This window comes from Pygocentrus nattereri, chromosome 10, assembly GCF_015220715.1.
Source record: "Pygocentrus nattereri isolate fPygNat1 chromosome 10, fPygNat1.pri, whole genome shotgun sequence".
Taxonomy (NCBI): domain Eukaryota; kingdom Metazoa; phylum Chordata; class Actinopteri; order Characiformes; family Serrasalmidae; genus Pygocentrus; species Pygocentrus nattereri.
Window position 1 is genome coordinate 27,224,634 of NC_051220.1, and position 18,024 is coordinate 27,242,657.

Here is an 18,024-nt window from a genome sequence, read left to right on the forward strand (position 1 = left end):
TGTGTGTGTGTATATGTGTGTGTGTGTGTGTGTTTGTGTGTGTGTGTGTGTGTGTGTATGTCAATCAAGCGTCTGCTTTTTTCTTGCCACAGTGCTGCTTTTTAAGTCTTTAGAGCCCTTATCTCCAGGCTGTCCTTGCCATTATACTCAAGTCCTTTAATGATGTTCAGTACTCACACACATTTGACTCTTTGCTACTAAATGGATAAATGCATTCTTTCTTTAGGGCTCAATTGAGAGTAGAAGAACTCTCTTCTTATGACATTTGATGTAATCTGGATGTTATGCATTATTGTTAACATGAGCAGAGAAGTGTCTGTCAACTGTTGTCCACAAGATGGGGTTGTTACTGGTGTAACTGGTTGTTATTTGTTAATAGTATGCAGAGGTTTGGAAACTCCTGGTCAAATTATATGATTTGTTAATTTTCTAAGCGAAAATAATAAATCCTCTACCTACAGGTAAAATGTATTGCATAATTTCTCTTTATTGGAGAAAATGAAACATAAAATTTAAAATGTGCCATAACTTTTGCACAGGCCACGTTTTATTTTTTCCCCAATATGTTAAATTCAGCAAATATTCAGTAATTGTGTTTTAAAATGTGTGCACTCTATAGAGGAAGTCTGTTTATCATTGAGAAAATCAATAATACTTAATATAAACAGGGGGGTTAAAATTTGGCATACTACTTTATGCACTATAGCAGACTATAGATCATCTCTGTTATTAGTATTTTGATGAAACACAGACCCCAGAGAATATTTAAAGAGAAAAATTACATTTTCACAATTTTCTTCTTACATTAAGTGTAGTTGATCAGCATGTTTGGTCAGAAATGTACTTCTTTATATTTACACTGGGGCTACAAGGCTAATGTAGTAGTGAAGTAATGAAATGTTATTTAGATCAGATAGCATTGTGTAAATTACATGGCTATATCCTCACGCACTTGGCTATCACCACAAGTATTAAGAAATCTTAAATAGACTGAATCATGTGCTTTCTGACACTATGAGACATACTGATATTGATATAAGCAAGACTGTTTGAGAATACTTAACAACATGTGTGATGATTTAGACAATTTGGCCCATAAGCTTTCATTGTCTCTTAGATATATTAGCATTGTAGCTCTGGTGTGAAACAAGCAAGCTCTATTATACTGTGGTGTTCCAGAGGAGCTCACAAGCACGTAAAGTTGCATTTGCCCGCACCTGCCTGCGCATCCCCACTCTGTTGTTGTTCTTCTGTTAAAGTAGTTGTTTGTTAGTTTAAGATGTGTTTACTTGTTTGCTGTGTTTTATTATGTTCTGCTGGAGGTTATTTAGAGTGCTTTTAGTGTTTACCAGCAGTAGATGTAAGGCTAGATGTGACCTTCTCTGCTATTTTCACTTTTATCCAGTGGCTTTTTCTGCTTTGTTCAATCAAAAAGCATTCTCCTTAAGCAAAAAAATGGCAAAACGAGTTCTTCTTCTGGATCAACACTACAATATTTTTGTATTATAGACTTCTTTAACCTCAACTTAAATGTAAATCATTGAACCAAATTGAAATATTTAATTGCAATTTATTCAGCTTTAAATTATAATGGATCAAAAATAAATACCATATATTTAATTCACTGAAATATTTTCTAGTAATTCATGTCCATTTTATTTAAACCAGTAACTTAAAGGAAGTGCAATAATTAAACTTACTGTTTACATATTTTCTGTTTGAAAGTCAAACAGTCTCAACTGTGCAATGCATGAGGGATTACTTGCAGGTACAGCCTGTTTCATAAACCCCACAAAGCATTTCTGTGGAATTCAGCTCTGGCCTTTGACCATAATCCTTGCTGGATTTACTTGTATGTTCAGGCTCATTATCCTGTTGGAACATTTATGTATATGTGTATATATATTGCCAAAAGTATTCACTCACCCATCCAAATCATTGAATTCAGGTGTTCCAATCACTTCCATGACTGCAGTTGTATAAAACCTAGCACCTATGCATGTAGACTGCTGCTACAAACATTTGTCAAAGAATGGATCGCTCTCAGGAGCTCAGTGAATTCCAGCATGGTACCGTGATAAGTCCAGTTGTGAAATTTCCTCACTACTAAATATTCCACAGTCAACTGGCAGTGGTATTATAACAGTGTGGAAACGATTGGGAATGACAGCAAGTCAGACACAAAGTGGAAGGCCGCGTAAAATGACAGAGCAGTGTTAGCGGATGCTGAGGTACATAGTGTGCAGAGGTAACCAACTTTCTGCATAGTTAATCGCCATAGACCTCTAAACTTCATGTGGCCTTCAGATTAGCTCAAGAACAGTGTGTAGAGAGCTTCACGGAATGGGTTTCCATGGCCGAGCAGCTGCATCCAAGCCTTACATCACCAAGTGCAATGCAAAGTGCCGAATGCAGTGGTGTAACGTGCTGCCACTGGACTCTGGAGCAGTGGAGACGTGTTCTCTAGAGTGACTAATCATGCTTCTCCATCTGACTATCTTATCTATTATTTGAGTTACTGTTGCCTTTCTATCATCTCAAACCAGTCTGCCCATTCTCCTCTGATTTCTCACATCAACATGGCATTTTTTCATCCACACAACCGCCACTCACTGGATATTTTCTCTTTTCTTTTATATTCTCTGTAAACCCTAGAGATGGTTCTGTGTGAAAATCCCAGTAGATCAGCAGTTTCTGAAATACTCAGACCAGCCCGTCTGGCACCAACAACCATGCCACATTCAAAGTCACTTAAATCACCTTTTTTCCCCATTCTGATGCTCGTTTTGCACTTCAGCAGGTTGTCTTGACCACCTCTACATGTCTAAATGCATTGAGTTGAGGCCATGTGATCGGCTGATTAGCTATTTGTGTTAACAACCAATTGAACAGTACCTAATAAAGTGGCCAGTGAGTGTATATGTATTGTTTCACATGCTACTCAAGCTGTTCTCACAATCTCCTCATTTCTCCCCAGTTCTCTCTTTTTTTAGTTATATAAAAATTGAAAAAATGTGTCAGGTGTCACTTGTTAAATTATATCTCTTTTATCCTGGGCGGTACTTCACATGACTGTATGTAAACTTATTTTAACTATTGCTTTAAGATGAGTACAAAAACATTTTTAAAAGATCAACTCTCTGTGGAAGGTCGTGTACATTAAAATAGCTCCATTCTGTAGAATATGTGGTTAAGTATGTTGTTGCAGTCTCCACTAGCAGTTGTGTGTAGAATGTATAGAGCGAGAGGAGTGTCTAATGGAGGCGGTGTGAGAAAGGCTCACACAGCTGTGATGAAACACATTCCCCTCTGAGCCCTCCCCACTCAACAATGTCTGCAGCAACTCCATGTACAGCCACGCCCTCAGTCATACTGGGCACACACCACACACATATTCCGATGTGTGTATTTATACTGAGAGGAGACAGGATCAGTGCTCTGTCCGAGATGGCCTGCAGCTGCTTGTGGACGTTTATTTAGAGTGATGTAATCCCAGCGCTCTGGAGAATTCAGAGAATCTAATGAGAGAGAAAGAGTGAGAGGGAAATGAATCTGCTGGTCATGTCACCTCTTCTGGACTCTGTGCAGGCCTTTACTTGAACTGCATTGTCTAGCCATTTTAGCCTCTGTTGGGTAGAATAGACTACATTAACATCTACCAGACTCCTTCCCTCTCAGGTCATCAGTGCTGTAGCCATTTTTTCTCAGTGCAATGAGAATGGAGATGGAGACAGTGAGTCTCTGGACATTAATAAGACTGCTATACATTTTCAATAGGGACACAGGCAAAATCAACCTTACAATTAGTAGAGTGTATGTTTACTTCACAGAACTGAGTGAGGTTGGATGTTAGGATAGGATAGATAGCTAACTTGTATCATCATGAAGACATTTTCAGGATGTATAGCATATATCACAGTATTTAGTTTGTTCTGAGATTTGTAAACACACAAAATACACTAAAAAGGCTACAAACAACTATGGATGCAATGTTTTTTCCCCTAGACATTCAAACAAACAATTTCAGTAATAGGAAGACAAATCAAATGTTTGGTGAAAACAAATAGATTAAAAATATTTAAAAATGGCACAGTGAGTTGACATCTAATCAGCTACTTGTTTATGCAGTTTATGCAGTTACTTTACAATGACTTTCTGTAATTGCTCCTAATCTGTTTATATACCTGTGATTGTTGGTACAAGCTGTTGTTTAGTACAGTACAGTATAATACAGTAAAAATATTGCCATGTAGTTCCTCCCTGGTTTTCTTGTTAAGGGCAGATTTAAGTGAAAGGCTGATATGCCGCAGCTACTATTCAGCACTTAGTTATTACATAAAGATGTTTGAACCACATATACTTAAGCCTCCTGGTCTCTGATTTCATATCCATTTAGAAAGAGACACACACACTTAAATATGCAGAAATGGTAGTGCAAATGCAAGTCAGTCTACATTAGAGCTGTACAACATATCATTTGTTAATCATTGCTAGCAATATTGGCCTTTGTGATGCTGCTATATGCAAAAATAGACAGCAATATACAAATGAGCCTCTTAGAAATTACAGTTTTTTATTGTGTATTCATACTGACCAGTCCCAGACATTCTACATGCATTCCTGTGGATATTTGAGTCTGTCAGAATATTCACATAATAATATAAACTAGTAATAAGTCAAATAAACTGGTTAAAATAACATAGACCAGTCTTTAACCACATCATGGATTAATGCTTTTAAATATATAGCAAGTATGGCTGTCTCAATTACTTGATTAAAAATAAGGTGTACACAATTATAATTTACATAAATCAGCAATGAGTCACTGAGAGTTTGAAAAATAATGCATATGTATAGTAAATTTGATATGGCTGTAAAATAGTATTACCCTCATAAAGGGTTTATGAATGCTTTAACATTAGCTTGTTTGTGGTTATAAACACTTTAAAACGCATTGATAAGCTGTTATAACACCTTAATAAAAAGGGCAAATGTAAGATGTTTTATGTAATAAATATGAATATTTGATTAAACTGACAGCTTGAATGCTGACTGATGAAGAAGACAAAGCAAGATCAGTAAAGATCAAAATCTCAAGTTTAACAGTAGAAATGGGTGATCACTCACTATTAGGCAAACAACAGGCCACTGTGGCCCTTTTTATTTATGTTTTGTTATTGCTTGTTAATGATTTTAAGGCCTTTATGTCATCATTAATAATCATTAATAAACTCATTTAAAAACCATTCATGAACCCTTTATGAAAGTATACTTATTTTAAAGTAGTACCATAAATTCTCCTACTGCTTTCTCTTACATCAAGCTTGATGGACACACCCAGTTATTATTATTATCATTATTATTATTATTATTATTGTTGTTTTTGTTGTTTATTAATTAATTAATTAATTTTATTTATTTATTTTAGCTGCTCCTTCCTACAATACTGCTTATTCATTCATTTATTTAATTATTTCAATGACCCATGTTGTGGAAAACTTAATTTCCCTCTCTCTTTTTGAATAGCAAAGTAATAAAATGTAACTATTCTTCTTAAATATTAAGTTTACAAAAATATCACCCCCTCCCCAGTTCATTTGGAAACTATAACAACTTGTTTACATATGTTGGCCTATTCAGCCTATAGCAGTTTAGCCCCACCCATTTACAGTGAAGTTCTATAAAATGTTATGAGCACTCTTTGAGGTCATTGACATATATCAGTCTTAAAGGCGCAGTTACTAAAACAGCCGTTAAATTCTACAGCTTGGAAAATGGTCTTTAGAAATTCAGTTATGACCATTTTTGGTACATGAAAGATAAAAGCACACAAATGTTACCACATGACTCAAGGGAAAAGGCTTTAAATTAAGCCTTAATTTAAAGGCTTTAAATTAAGTCTTCTAAAAGACTTCTTAGCTTGTTTCTTTGTTTTAAACAAAGTGTTTAGGAAGGCTTTGCATGGTTTATTATTAGTTAATCATAATTGCAATGTAACTGCAATGTAGTGGTTTGTCCATGTTGTGCAGCCCTACTCTGCATGAACATGATCTCTGTAGCCAGTTTCAACATTATCTGCTATCTCAACTTTCTAAAAGCATTTCAACAATAACAAATCAACAGCAACAGCAGCGTTACTAACAGAAAGTGACTGTGTCCAAGGGCGCCTGGAAATCCATGGGCTCTTGGGGATATGACTTTGACCTCCTCCACTGTCCCTACCCCAGCTGCCCCTTTCTTGTAGACCCTGCCCTCCCAGCTCCCCAGCAGCAGCAGTTGCCCGTGCTAGCCTGCACTCAGCTATTCTGGATGAATTCGGCACGAGGCCTGGGGAGGGGTGGGGGTCAAATCCCAAAATAGATCCAAAGCATGGTCAGAGCCCCTCCTCCTCCTCCTCAAAGAGAGAGAGAGAGAAGCAGGTCAGTGTTGGGTGGTGCAAGCATGTGAGTGAGTAAGAGAGAAAGAGAGAGAGAGTAAATGTGTGGAGGTGAGAGAGATAAAGTCGACCTAACATATGACAGAACAGCAGTGTCAGTACCGTCACAGCTCCTGTCTGTGTGTGAACACTTTACTGCTTTAACCTTTGCTTTTAATTTCTGTACTTCAACTGATTTGCAGCAGAACAGGTAAGCATGCTCTTATGGATATGGCTGCACTGTCATGCTGGATCTGGTGTTTAACAGAAAATCAGCCTTTAGAAAACAGAAAATGAGATCTTATGAGTTTGTATAATGTGCTGTAGAGTGTTTTCATTTTCTTCAATTCCATTTTCTAAAGGCTGATTTTGTACCGTCATGGCTCTGTGTGTAATGTGATTAAGGGCAGTTTTGTTATTTACTGTAATGCTGAGAATATGATGAGCTGAGCTGGTCTGATAAACATATGCACCTCTCTGCTTTCCCACAGTCTGTGTGGAGTGTTTTAAGCCTGTCATGGCAAATGAGCTGTTGTGTTTGTAAAGAGACAGTAGTAGAGTAGAAACAGTGTTGCTATGTGTCCATGTGCTTTCATCATCAAAGCTGAGAGTGCACATGGTGTTGTAAGGCACAGCTGCGTGAGTTTTTGGATTCTCCTGTCACTGTCCACCTCTCTAAGTATTGCCCTTAAAAATAAATGTGCCAAATGGAACCAGACAGGGTTTTTTGAAATAATGTCATAAAAGAACCTCTTTTGATTCCCTAAAGAACTGTCAGGGGATGTCTTTTTAAAGAATCGTTTTTGTCAATATAATGTGAATAACCATACTGTAAAGTTTCTATACCAATAAAAAGTTCCTAGAACCAAGTTATATGAGTTAACCATGATACCCATGAGTTATAAATAGGCTTGTGCAGTTATTAATGCATAATTAATATACTAGAATATCCAGTCTCCATGATGCCCTGATGCATCCCCACAATGCACAATGTCACATTTTTTGCATTGTGATAATGCAATGTCACACTGCATTGTTAGAACTGTAGAATCCTTTAGGATCCTTTCCTGAAGACATAAAAGCTGAAGGCTACTGTCATTAGCTGTACATACACAGCAAATCAGCACAGATGCTGTCGCTAGCAGGACTATATCAATCGCAAAAAGAGAACTAGACAATGTTGTGAGTGGCAGGCAGATTAAGTAGATTAAAGTAGATTATGTTTCTCACAGATATACTTAAGTCAGAGTATAATCATTTGAAAATACTCATAGAAGTGCAAATCCACTCATCTTTGGTGAGCCTTTATATGATTTGTCAGCATTTTCCAATACTGTGCTTTAACTTTGTTCAGTGCAGGGAAGTTTAGATGCCATGCTAGTTGAGCTTGTATTAAGTACATATGAAATATCAAGGTGAATCAAAGAACTGTGCATTTATATGCTGTGAAATTCTTTGTCTGACCACAGTTATCTATTACTTGTCATCAAAATCTAAATGACCTTTCATCAAAAAAGACTAATTTGGTCATAGTTATTTTAGAGCGCTTGTAATTATTGTGTATAATATTTTTAAGTTGTGTACACTGATAACAGTTTTCCCCTTCCTGAAAAAGTTTTGGGTCAACTCCTTTCATCGGTGAGCGCTGTTGTATTCTAGGTACAGTTGGCGCCAACACAGGAGTGTTTATTTTTGAGCTGCTGTGCAGGAGGGTCCCGTGCAGGGATTCTGACATGTTGGCCGAGAGGCTGACCTACATTCAGAGATGCCACGGTATTTTAGGAGGCAGGAAGCACCACGGCCAAGGCGCTGCCACTCGATGGCCAATACTGATGTTAGGGTCATCATGAAGCGGCAGTTGCTTTGGCATGTCTACCGTGTCCTTGTCTTTAGGTGCTGTTTACTGTACTTATGCTTTAGATGTCCTAATGTATCCATTAATGCTTATGTGCTATAAAATATTATAGTGTCTGTCAAGCTTTATGAGACTATTTCATTGTCCTGTTCTGTTCTCATATTTCCAGCTCAAGAGCTGCTGAGTGGCCCAACCTGTGGGGTGTATTTGTGTGTGTGTGTGTGTGTGTGTGTGTGTGTGTGTGTGTGTGTGTGTGTGTGTGTGTGTGTGTTTGAATTTGGCTGGGTGGGCGGGCATGTGTCAGATAGTTACAGCAGCTGAGCCTCCATTTACTGTTATAGGGCAGGGGAGAGATTGGTCAGGGAAAGTTTGCCCAGCATGCAGACACAAAGCCAGACAGAGAAACAGAAACAGACAAAGTCTGAAATGAAGATGTAAGAAAATGAAATCAGTAATCAATTAATACATTTCATTTTCATTTCTGTCCCTGTATATTAACTGCTGAATTTTATTTACTTTTTTAATCGTCAACCATAGCTCTGTGATTTATGATGTAGTGACAGCCCCCTGCAAACAGAAACATGGTTATAAGGACTATTATGAGACTATTATGAGCAGCTCATCTAGGATGGCCCATATTTACATAACTATGAATTTATTTAAAACAACAAATCTTACCCTGGAGTCACTTAACCAAGAACAGGCACAGACTGGGAGTCAGTATGCAGGACATGTGAATAAATGTTCCGTGATGTCCCTGCTGTGTTGGGAAGTAGCTTTATACGCGAACTATTTTCAGTGCTGCAGTAATGTGGGCTTCTTCCCTATACTATTGCTCTTGTTCATGTTTACTATATTGCTTGCTTCTGTTTTAGTATGTAATATTGTTTTGTCACATTGTGACTAGTTTGATCCTGATGTTTTCTGGGTAGACTTATGACCTTATATGATGTTATATAAATGAAACAGAAAAAAGCAAAAACATATAATTAACAGAAAATCACACAGAGGCCTCAACACCTTAAACTGTCAGTTTTTAGTGTGCCTAGCCTTTATTTTTTTACGTCTACCATTTTTGCAGAGAAGTCCTTTCAGTTTTTCAGAGAAATCTGCAGCTGTTTTTTTCACTCCTCCAAAGTTCAGTCTTAGAAGTTGGCTGCATTTTCGGCTGCTCATGATCCAAGTAAAATTTATACACATCAGTCTTATTTTCTTAGGAACAGCTTCTTGACAGATGCACATCCTTTCAGACTCATAGTGTTGAGTAGTCCTCTCAGAGTTGAAGGATGGACAGAAACACCTGTGGATTTTTTTTCAGATTTGAAGCAAGAGTGGAGCTTGATTTTCTCCTACTTCTTAAGGACAAAATCTTTAAGTACCGTTTATCTAATGGGGACAGTTTTAGTGGTCTGCTAGGTCTCATTCTATATTGAACTCCAGTTTTGACTTATTTGCATTTGACTTATCCCCTTCCTTATGTACACAGTGGCAGTTATGACAAAATTGAATAAATTAAAAGTAGTCTCTGACTTTTATACATTTTTATATATGAAGTGCAGATTTGGAAAGCAGAGTATACGAGTATGAGAGTGAGAGCTCTTTATTTATGTCTTCTTAACTGTTTTCAACACACTGGCTGCTGTATTCCCTCAGAGTAGTGTCAAGATCCTCTGTATTTGTGCCAGGTATAACATCAGTGGCCGTTTCTAACACAGAACTATGTGGTGTTCAGTTGTTTACTCTGCAATATCCTCTGAATTATTCACGTCTCATGTGAACCTGACTCAAGTGCAGAACCTGGAAGTATGACATAAGTTTATCCATTTCCCTTCCTACTTCTTAGTGCATGGTGAAGCACTGCAAAGCATTCTGTTGTGCTTCTCATTTGTGGTTGAAGGTAGGTGAATTATTATATATTGCTGAAAATGTCTTGTGAGGTCTAGAAGATTCATTATAAAAAACTATTAAATGTATACATTTAATTTACTTCCAAATGATCTAGCCTAAAGGGTCACCTGGGGTGGTGTACATACTTAAAGCTAGCGCATGGTTTTCAGAGACCTTTATGGTGTTTTATGCTTTGCAGTAGTTTAAATAGCTAAACATTCATTTACATTGTGTACCAGTTCATTGCTTTTTGTAATGCTAGTACTTAGCCTGATTTGAGTGTGTTCTGAGTAGCCTTTGTGATTACTATTTGTGTAAAGTGGCATCTGAATGTTTCAGAAGTGCTGATGACTCATATGTTACTGTTACAGTGCTTCTCCAGCTCTTTCTGAAGAGCTATAATTCATACAAATTATTTTGTCTCAAGTTGCAATGCATCTTAAAGTAGGTTGCCATCTACAGAGGGCTTGTTTAGTTGTCATTATGTCCACAGGAGGGAATGTTATTATTGGTTAATCATGTAAAAATACCAAATTATGTCAGCCTGTGAGGTTTCATAGCAGCTGAGTTCTCACCACCTCCTATATGTGTGTGTGTGTGTGTGTGTGTGTGTGTGTGTGTGTGTGTGTGTGTGTTTGACACAGGACATCTGTGAGGACATATCGGATCATGTGGAGCAGATCCATGCTCTACTGGAGACTGAGTTCTCCCTGAAGCTGCTGTCCTACTCAGTCAACATCATCGTGGATATCCGCAGCGTGCAGCTGCTGTGGCACCAGCTCCGCGTCTCTGTGCTGGTTCTGAAGGAGAGACTCCTCCAGGGCCTGCAGGACTCCAACGGCAACTACACCCGCCAGACTGACATTCTGCAGGCCTTCAGCCAGGACCACGACCAGGTCACACATGCACACGCACAACTTAGGACAGCATAGCAAGCAGAGTGACAGCTGTTATATAAGATGGCACTGGGAGACTATATGTGACACCACACATTGCAATAGCGCAGTTATAAGGCATCTCACCAGGAATAGAATAGACATGCTGCGGTACAACTCACTTGCCCACACAAAAGGCCTTTTATGATCTGTGTAAGTTACAGACAAAAATAATGAATGTGACAAACTTGGACAGAGTTGTGTGCAAAAGTTTAGGTGCCCCTGGTCAAGCTGCATGTTTTGTTAATCATCTAAATGAAAACAAATAAGATAAACAGAGGACACCAATTCATCACATGTTTAGGTGCAGTTCCTGTTCAGTTGCTAAATTTAACATATTCAAAATAAATAAAACAGAAAATATGGCCTGTGCAAAGGTTATGGCACATTTTATATTTCGTGTTTTCTTATGTTAAAATTAGCGTGTAAGTAGAAGTTATGCACTAAAATATGCAGAAAATTACCATATTTAAGTTTGTTCCCTGTTGAGAATACGTGAACTTATTTTCCCTTAAAAAATCAACAGAACCTAATTTGACTGGGTGTGTTCAAACTTTTGCATACGACTGTACTTTTACTGGAAATTTGCACATCAAGAAAAAAAATTCTTTTTATTTCTTTTATATGTTCTGTCTATTATCTTTTTTCCACTTTTCAAAATCAGGTGGGTCCAATAATTATGTCTTCTTTTTCCACTTTTGCAAAGAAGTCTTGCTCTTTTCCTCTGAAAAGTTATGTATTTTGGATGGTGGACAATCTTCCACTTCAATCTATTAGTATCCTCTGTTAAGCTTAAAAAGGGAAAAAAAGCATTTGATTTTATGTACAAAGTCCATAAGGATTCAAACACACCAACCAAATGAGGAAGAATTAGGCACTGACTAAGGGCTTCTGCCAGCTTTTGTTTACTCTATAATATATTGCCTACAGCTTACAGCCAACATACATACGTGTAAATGTGTGAAAGAGAACAACTTCCTATAAAAGAAGTAAGCAGTAGTCTGTAAAATTGTAAAACTGCAATGTAAAGAATATACTGATTGAATGTCTTACAAGCTTCAATTGTCTGTGATTCATGGTAGGAACATGTTTATTATTATATTGGTGCATTGTCTATAATGCATTTGGTCTGCTTTGCTGCTGTGCTGCTTACTTTACTAAAGACATGCATCAGATATAATCTGAATTTTCCACTATTTTCAAAATAAGTCCACTATGTTAAACTAAATATGTGAATGTAGCATTGTGCTTTTGTCATACCTTTTGCTTCCAGGCCCGACTGGATGCTTTGACAGAGGTAGATGACTCAGGTCAACTGACAATTAAGTGTAGCCAGGACTATTTCTCGTTGGACTGTGGCATCACTGCCTATGAACTCAGTGACTACAGCCCCAACGAGGAAGACACAGAGGGCCGAGGCCCAGGCCAAGATCCACGCTCTCTCTATCCTGAGCTAGAGCGGGATTTCCCTGAGCTGCTCCAGAGCGTAGATCTCCTGACCATTGCTGCCTCCAGACAGAGCCAAGAATCATCTCCACCTGCAGAGGAACCACCAGAATCCACCCAGGGTACCCAGAGTGGGCCCATAGACCAGGCACCATCCACAGTCACAGCCATGCAGGGTGGCACCTTTCAGGTAGAAAATGGCCTTGGCCTGTCCAAGCGCCCGCTTCAAGGCTCCCACAGCAGCGACGTGTCACCAACACAGCCCTCCATGCCCAAGAAGCCCATGTACACGGAGGCCAGACTCAACAGGCTGTCTAATCTGCAGTACCAGGCTGATATTAGCAGAAGCACACCCTCTCTCCTAGACCTGCCTGATCGTTCCAAGTTCTGGCTGGAGCTAGAGACAGTGTACCCCAGCAGTGGGAGTCAGTCTGATGAGAACCTTCACGTTATGAATGGCAAGAACTGGCAAGTGAGTCACCAGACAACATTCAAGAAGCATACAGCCACAGGAAGGGCCCAAATCCCCCTTCAGAGAAGCTCATCTGAGGCTGGGCAGGAGTATGGAGCTGACAGTACCAACCTGCACTCAAGCTCAAAGAGCAAGCCCTCAAAACCTAAGCCAAACAGTGACTCATCCAGCCTTCCATCTTCATCAGGTGAGGACACCTCAGACCATGACCCACGTGAGAGCTCCTCCAGCCCAGATGATCATCCACCTACTACAGGTTCTCTGTGGGTCATGCCCCACGTCCCCCAGACATCCAGTCGTAGCCCTAAAGGCGAATGCTGGTATGGTTCTGATGAGTTTCTGGCCCTTCCTGCCCAGTTGAGGAAGACTGAAATGCTGGCACTGAAGCTGGAGAGCTTGGCACAGGCCTTACCACCAAGAGCCCTGCAACAGCCCATCCAGGATGTGGATGACTGGGAGCTGACTGAAGCCAACCCAGAATGGGACAGCTGCCCCCATCTCCTCCGTCCCAAGGCCTACAAGAAGCATTTCCCAGGGGGATGTTTCTCATCCTCCTCCAGCGATGTGGCCCCCTCTTTAGATGAAAGCATTGAATCTGGGCCCCTCAGTGATCTACTGTCAGAGGATGAAGGTGGATGGAGCAGGCCTGAGTCCCGGAGAGCTGAGAGGTACGGTTTGCAGCCCAAAGCCTCTCGGATAGTGCTTGAATGTACACCTCTGATCCAGCAGCTACTAGAAGACATCCAGCACCAGGATAACTACCAGGACATCTGGGGAAAAATAGAGGTGAGAGCCTGTTTGGGCTGTGCTTTTCAGAGAATGGGAAGAATTTGGAGCCTTTGTTGCAACAGATAATGCTTTACTGGCCAAAAATCCTGCAACAGATGGGTCTTATTCTTCTTTGAAAGAGGCCTTGTACTTCTATCCATGATAATACTATTTGCTATAGAATGCATAAAGTCAAACTAGGCATACACATATTTAGGCCTGAAGGATTAATTGTTTTCAAATCACAATTTGAAAGGGTGCAATTTTCAAATCACAAGAGCTGTGATTTTTAATTATAGCTTCCATGATCATGAATGGTGACAGTGGGGAAATGTAACCCAATAACACCAAGCTTATGAATTGCCTGTAGATGAGTCAGACTAATAAGAAGCAACCAAACACTCATGTGCTGTGAACATTGCAACCACAACTAACTGGCAACCTGGCATACTATTTTCAGTGTTCTATCTTCAAGCCAGAAAAAAGTGTATATATTGGTCTTCTTTGGCAAAAAAACAAGCCTTTAGCTTAATTTAAAGAACGTAATCACAACATAAACAATTACAATGTGTTTTCTTCAAATGGTTCAGCCATACTCATGTTCCTATTCACATAAAGGACCAGTAGGCTGACTTCTCATGGCACCAGATGATTAAACAAACAGTTAAATACATACAATAAAATGTTTAATGGACCAGGGCCTTTTGGTAATGTCATATTAACAATAATTCATCACCTCATTTAGCTAGCTGACTTTCATTTAACGGTTCTGTTGACAGATGCTGAGGGGTCTTACAGTAGTTCTAATAGTTTTAATAATCAACTGGAGAACGTATAAATGGAGAATAGTACGAAAGACCAAGACAGTGGTTTGTTTATTGATATTTACAAAGTGGTGTTATTTCTTTGGTGTTTCTAGTTTAGTAACTTCTTAAATTCTCACACTAACATCATTAAAACAATGTTTTAATGCTTGAAAACATTTTGTATTTTATCAAACACTGAAAGCATGCTAAAGTGTTTTGTAGGAGAAATAAATACAATTTACAATAATGCAAGTTCTATTCACATTTTAAGACTAAAAAAAATCCACATGAACAATTAATGAAAGCCAAAGGGATCCTCAAATGCATTATATAAGAGCACACTCTAAAAAGTATAAAGAAGCATTTATGCATTCAGATTCTTCTTTCATGATTCTGTACATGACCATTTCCTTTACTAAAGAGTGCTTGAAGATCCACTTTTAAGCATGTAAGGATAAAAAGCCATGATAAGTCAAAAGAAATTTAAATGATGGACCATTAGACTGCAGATAGTCCACATTAGACTATTTTCTCAATTCTATGTGTGGTCAATAAACTGTAGCAAACTGTTGTTAACACAAATCACATAAAAACACAGTGGCCTACACATAAAGAAAGACTGCTATTCTGATAAAATACTGGTAAAATCGTGCCCAACTAATTGCACTTTCACTTTTACACCTATTGCAAAACAGAAAGTGATACATTACTGCCACCTGGTGGCTCAACAAATAAGTGCAGAATTATTGATTCCGTCATGGTTAGGAATAAAATGTAGATATGTCTTAGTGTTGGAATTAAGAATAGTGAAAAACATACTGAAATATTACCTCATCTGCCTTTACACTACATAAATGCATGTTAGTGAAACAAGTGGCAAAATCCAGACCAACATTTGACCCTATATGATCAATACAGTGGTTCATTCGTTTTAAAAGAGGAGTTGGTCTCCCAATTAATCTGCTATTCAGTCTGCTCTCCCATTTAAACTGCCATTTGGCAAAGAGGGCTGATTCATGTGCTTTTCCCAAACAGCTCCTCTACCATAACATCTCTCCTGATAGATACTCACCATCTGAGACTGAGCTTTTTTGTGTCCGCATGTACAGTGGGTTGCAAAAGTATTCAGCCCCCTTGAACTTTTCAACCTTTTGCCACATTTCAGGCTTCAAACATAAAGATATGAAATTGACATTTTTTGTGAAGAGTCAACAACAAGTGGGACACAATCGTGAAGTGGAACGAAATTTGTTGGATATTTTAAACTTTTTTTAGAAATAAAAAACTGAAAAGTGGGGCGTGCAATATTATTCAGCCCCCTTGCTTTAATACTTTGTAGCGCCACCTTTTGCTGTGATTACAGCTGCAAGTGGCTTGGGGTACGTCTCTGTCAGTCTTGCACATCGAGAGACTGAAATTTTTGCCCATTCTTCCTTGCAAAACAGCTCGAGCTCAGTGAAGTTGGATGGAGAGCGTTTGTGAACAGCAGTTTTCAGCTCTTTCCACAGATTCTCGATTGGATTCAGGTCTGGACTTTGACTTGGCCATTCTAACACCTGGATACGTTTATTTGTGAACCATTCCATTGTAGATGTTGCTTTATGTTTTGGATCATTGTCTTGTTGGAAGATAAATCTCCGTCCCAGTCTCAGGTCTTTTGCAGACTCCAACAGGTTTTCTTCCAGAATGGTCCTGTATTTGGCTCCATCCATCTTCCCATCAATATTAACCATCTTCCCTGTCCCTGCTGAAGAAAAGTAGGCCCAAACCATGATGCTGCCACCACCATGTTTGACAGTGGGGATGGTGTGTTCAGGGTGATGAGCTGTATTGCTTTTACGCCAAACATAAGTTCGATTTTGGTTTCATCTGACCAGAGCACCTTCTTCCACATGTTTGGTGTGTCTCCCAGGTGGCTTGTGGCAAACATTAAATGAGACTTTTTATGGATATCTTTGAGAAATGGCTTTTTCTTGCCACTCTTCCATAAAGCCCAGATTTGTGCAGTGTACCACTGATCGTTGTCCTATGGACAAAGTCTCCCACCTCAGCTGTAGATCTCTGCAGTTCATCCAGAGTGATCATGGGCCTCTTGGCTGCATCTATGATCAGTCTTCTCCTTGTTTGAGCTGAAAGTTTAGAGGGACGGCCGGGTCTTGGTAGATTTGCAGTGGTCTGATGCTCCTTCCATTTCAATATGATCGCTTGCACAGTGCTCCTTGAGATGTTTAAAGCTTGGGAAATCTTTTTCTATCCAAATCCGGCTTTAAACCTCTCCACAACAGTATCTCGGACCTGCCTGGTGTGTTCCTTGGTCTTCATGATGCTCTCTGCGCTTTAAACAGAACTCTGAGACTATCACAGAGCAGGTGCATTTATACGGAGACTTGATTACACACAGGTGGATTCTATTTATCATCATCAGTCATTTAGGTCAACATTGGATCATTCAGAGATCCTCACTGAACTTCTGGAGTGAGTTTGCTGCACTGAAAGTAAAGGGGCCGAATAATATTGCACGCCCCACTTTTCAGTTTTTTATTTCTAAAAAAAGTTTAAAATATCCAATAAATTTCGTTCCACTTCACAATTGTGTCCCACTTGTTGTTGATTCTTCACACAAAATTACAATTTCATATCTTTATGTTTGAAGCCTGAAATGTGGCAAAAGGTTGAAAAGTTCAAGGGGGCTGAATACTTTTGCAACCCACTGTATATATGTTAGTGTTTGTGTGACTGTCATGCGACTGGATTGGGCAAAGATATAACATCACAATATATTATAAACTGTATATCGTCACTGTCCAAAGAAAAACAAGTATCTCCAAAATGGTAGCTTTGCAGAAGACAAAAACAGTCTTTGAACGTTTTAAAGAGGTTTTATCCAAATGATGAAGGAAATTAAAAATTAAGTTTTTTTACCCAACATATTGTTTTGCTACCTTTAAAAACTGTAAACCGTAAGATGTTTTAAGCATTTCCATAACGTATTAACAAAGGAACGCAAAGAAAAATCCATGTGTTAAATTGTTCTGCTTTATTTTTCCCCAGAGATCTCCCCAGAGATTTAGTTTTTTTTGTTACTGGCCTCTAGTGAGCCTCATTCAAAAAGCAGTCCAAACTGAAAGCTTCGGTGTGACTGGGTGGGGCTAAACTGCTGTAAGCTGAATAGGCAGATATATGTAAATACATAACAGAAACAATGAATTCAAGACAAGCTACTTTTGCAGTTTAGGCCCTGTTCATGTCTGGCATTAACATATGTTTTGAGTGATCCAATCATAAGTGGACAGCACTAAGTACCGGTATAAACGGCATCAGTGCATCTCAGAGATGCGTTGTGAGCTTATCACTCAAAGTACCTTCTAGTCAGGGGTGCATATGACCATGTAACATTTGCAATGCAATATGAGAGCTATAACATCCATAACATCGCCATC

At 38.9% G+C, this 18,024-nt stretch overlaps 1 protein-coding gene across 2 annotated transcripts in view; it reads left to right on the plus strand.

Annotated features, from left to right (window-relative positions):
* Positions 1–18,024, plus strand: part of akap6 (A kinase (PRKA) anchor protein 6) — a 144,028-nt gene that overhangs the window by 33,043 nt on the left and 92,961 nt on the right. For both annotated transcript variants that reach the window (XM_017699795.2, XM_017699796.2), the window contains exons 3-4: positions 10,802–11,053; positions 12,366–13,796. In XM_017699795.2, coding sequence (XP_017555284.1) covers positions 10,802–11,053; positions 12,366–13,796 — 1,683 coding nt within the window. The remainder of the gene's footprint in view (positions 1–10,801; positions 11,054–12,365; positions 13,797–18,024) is intronic.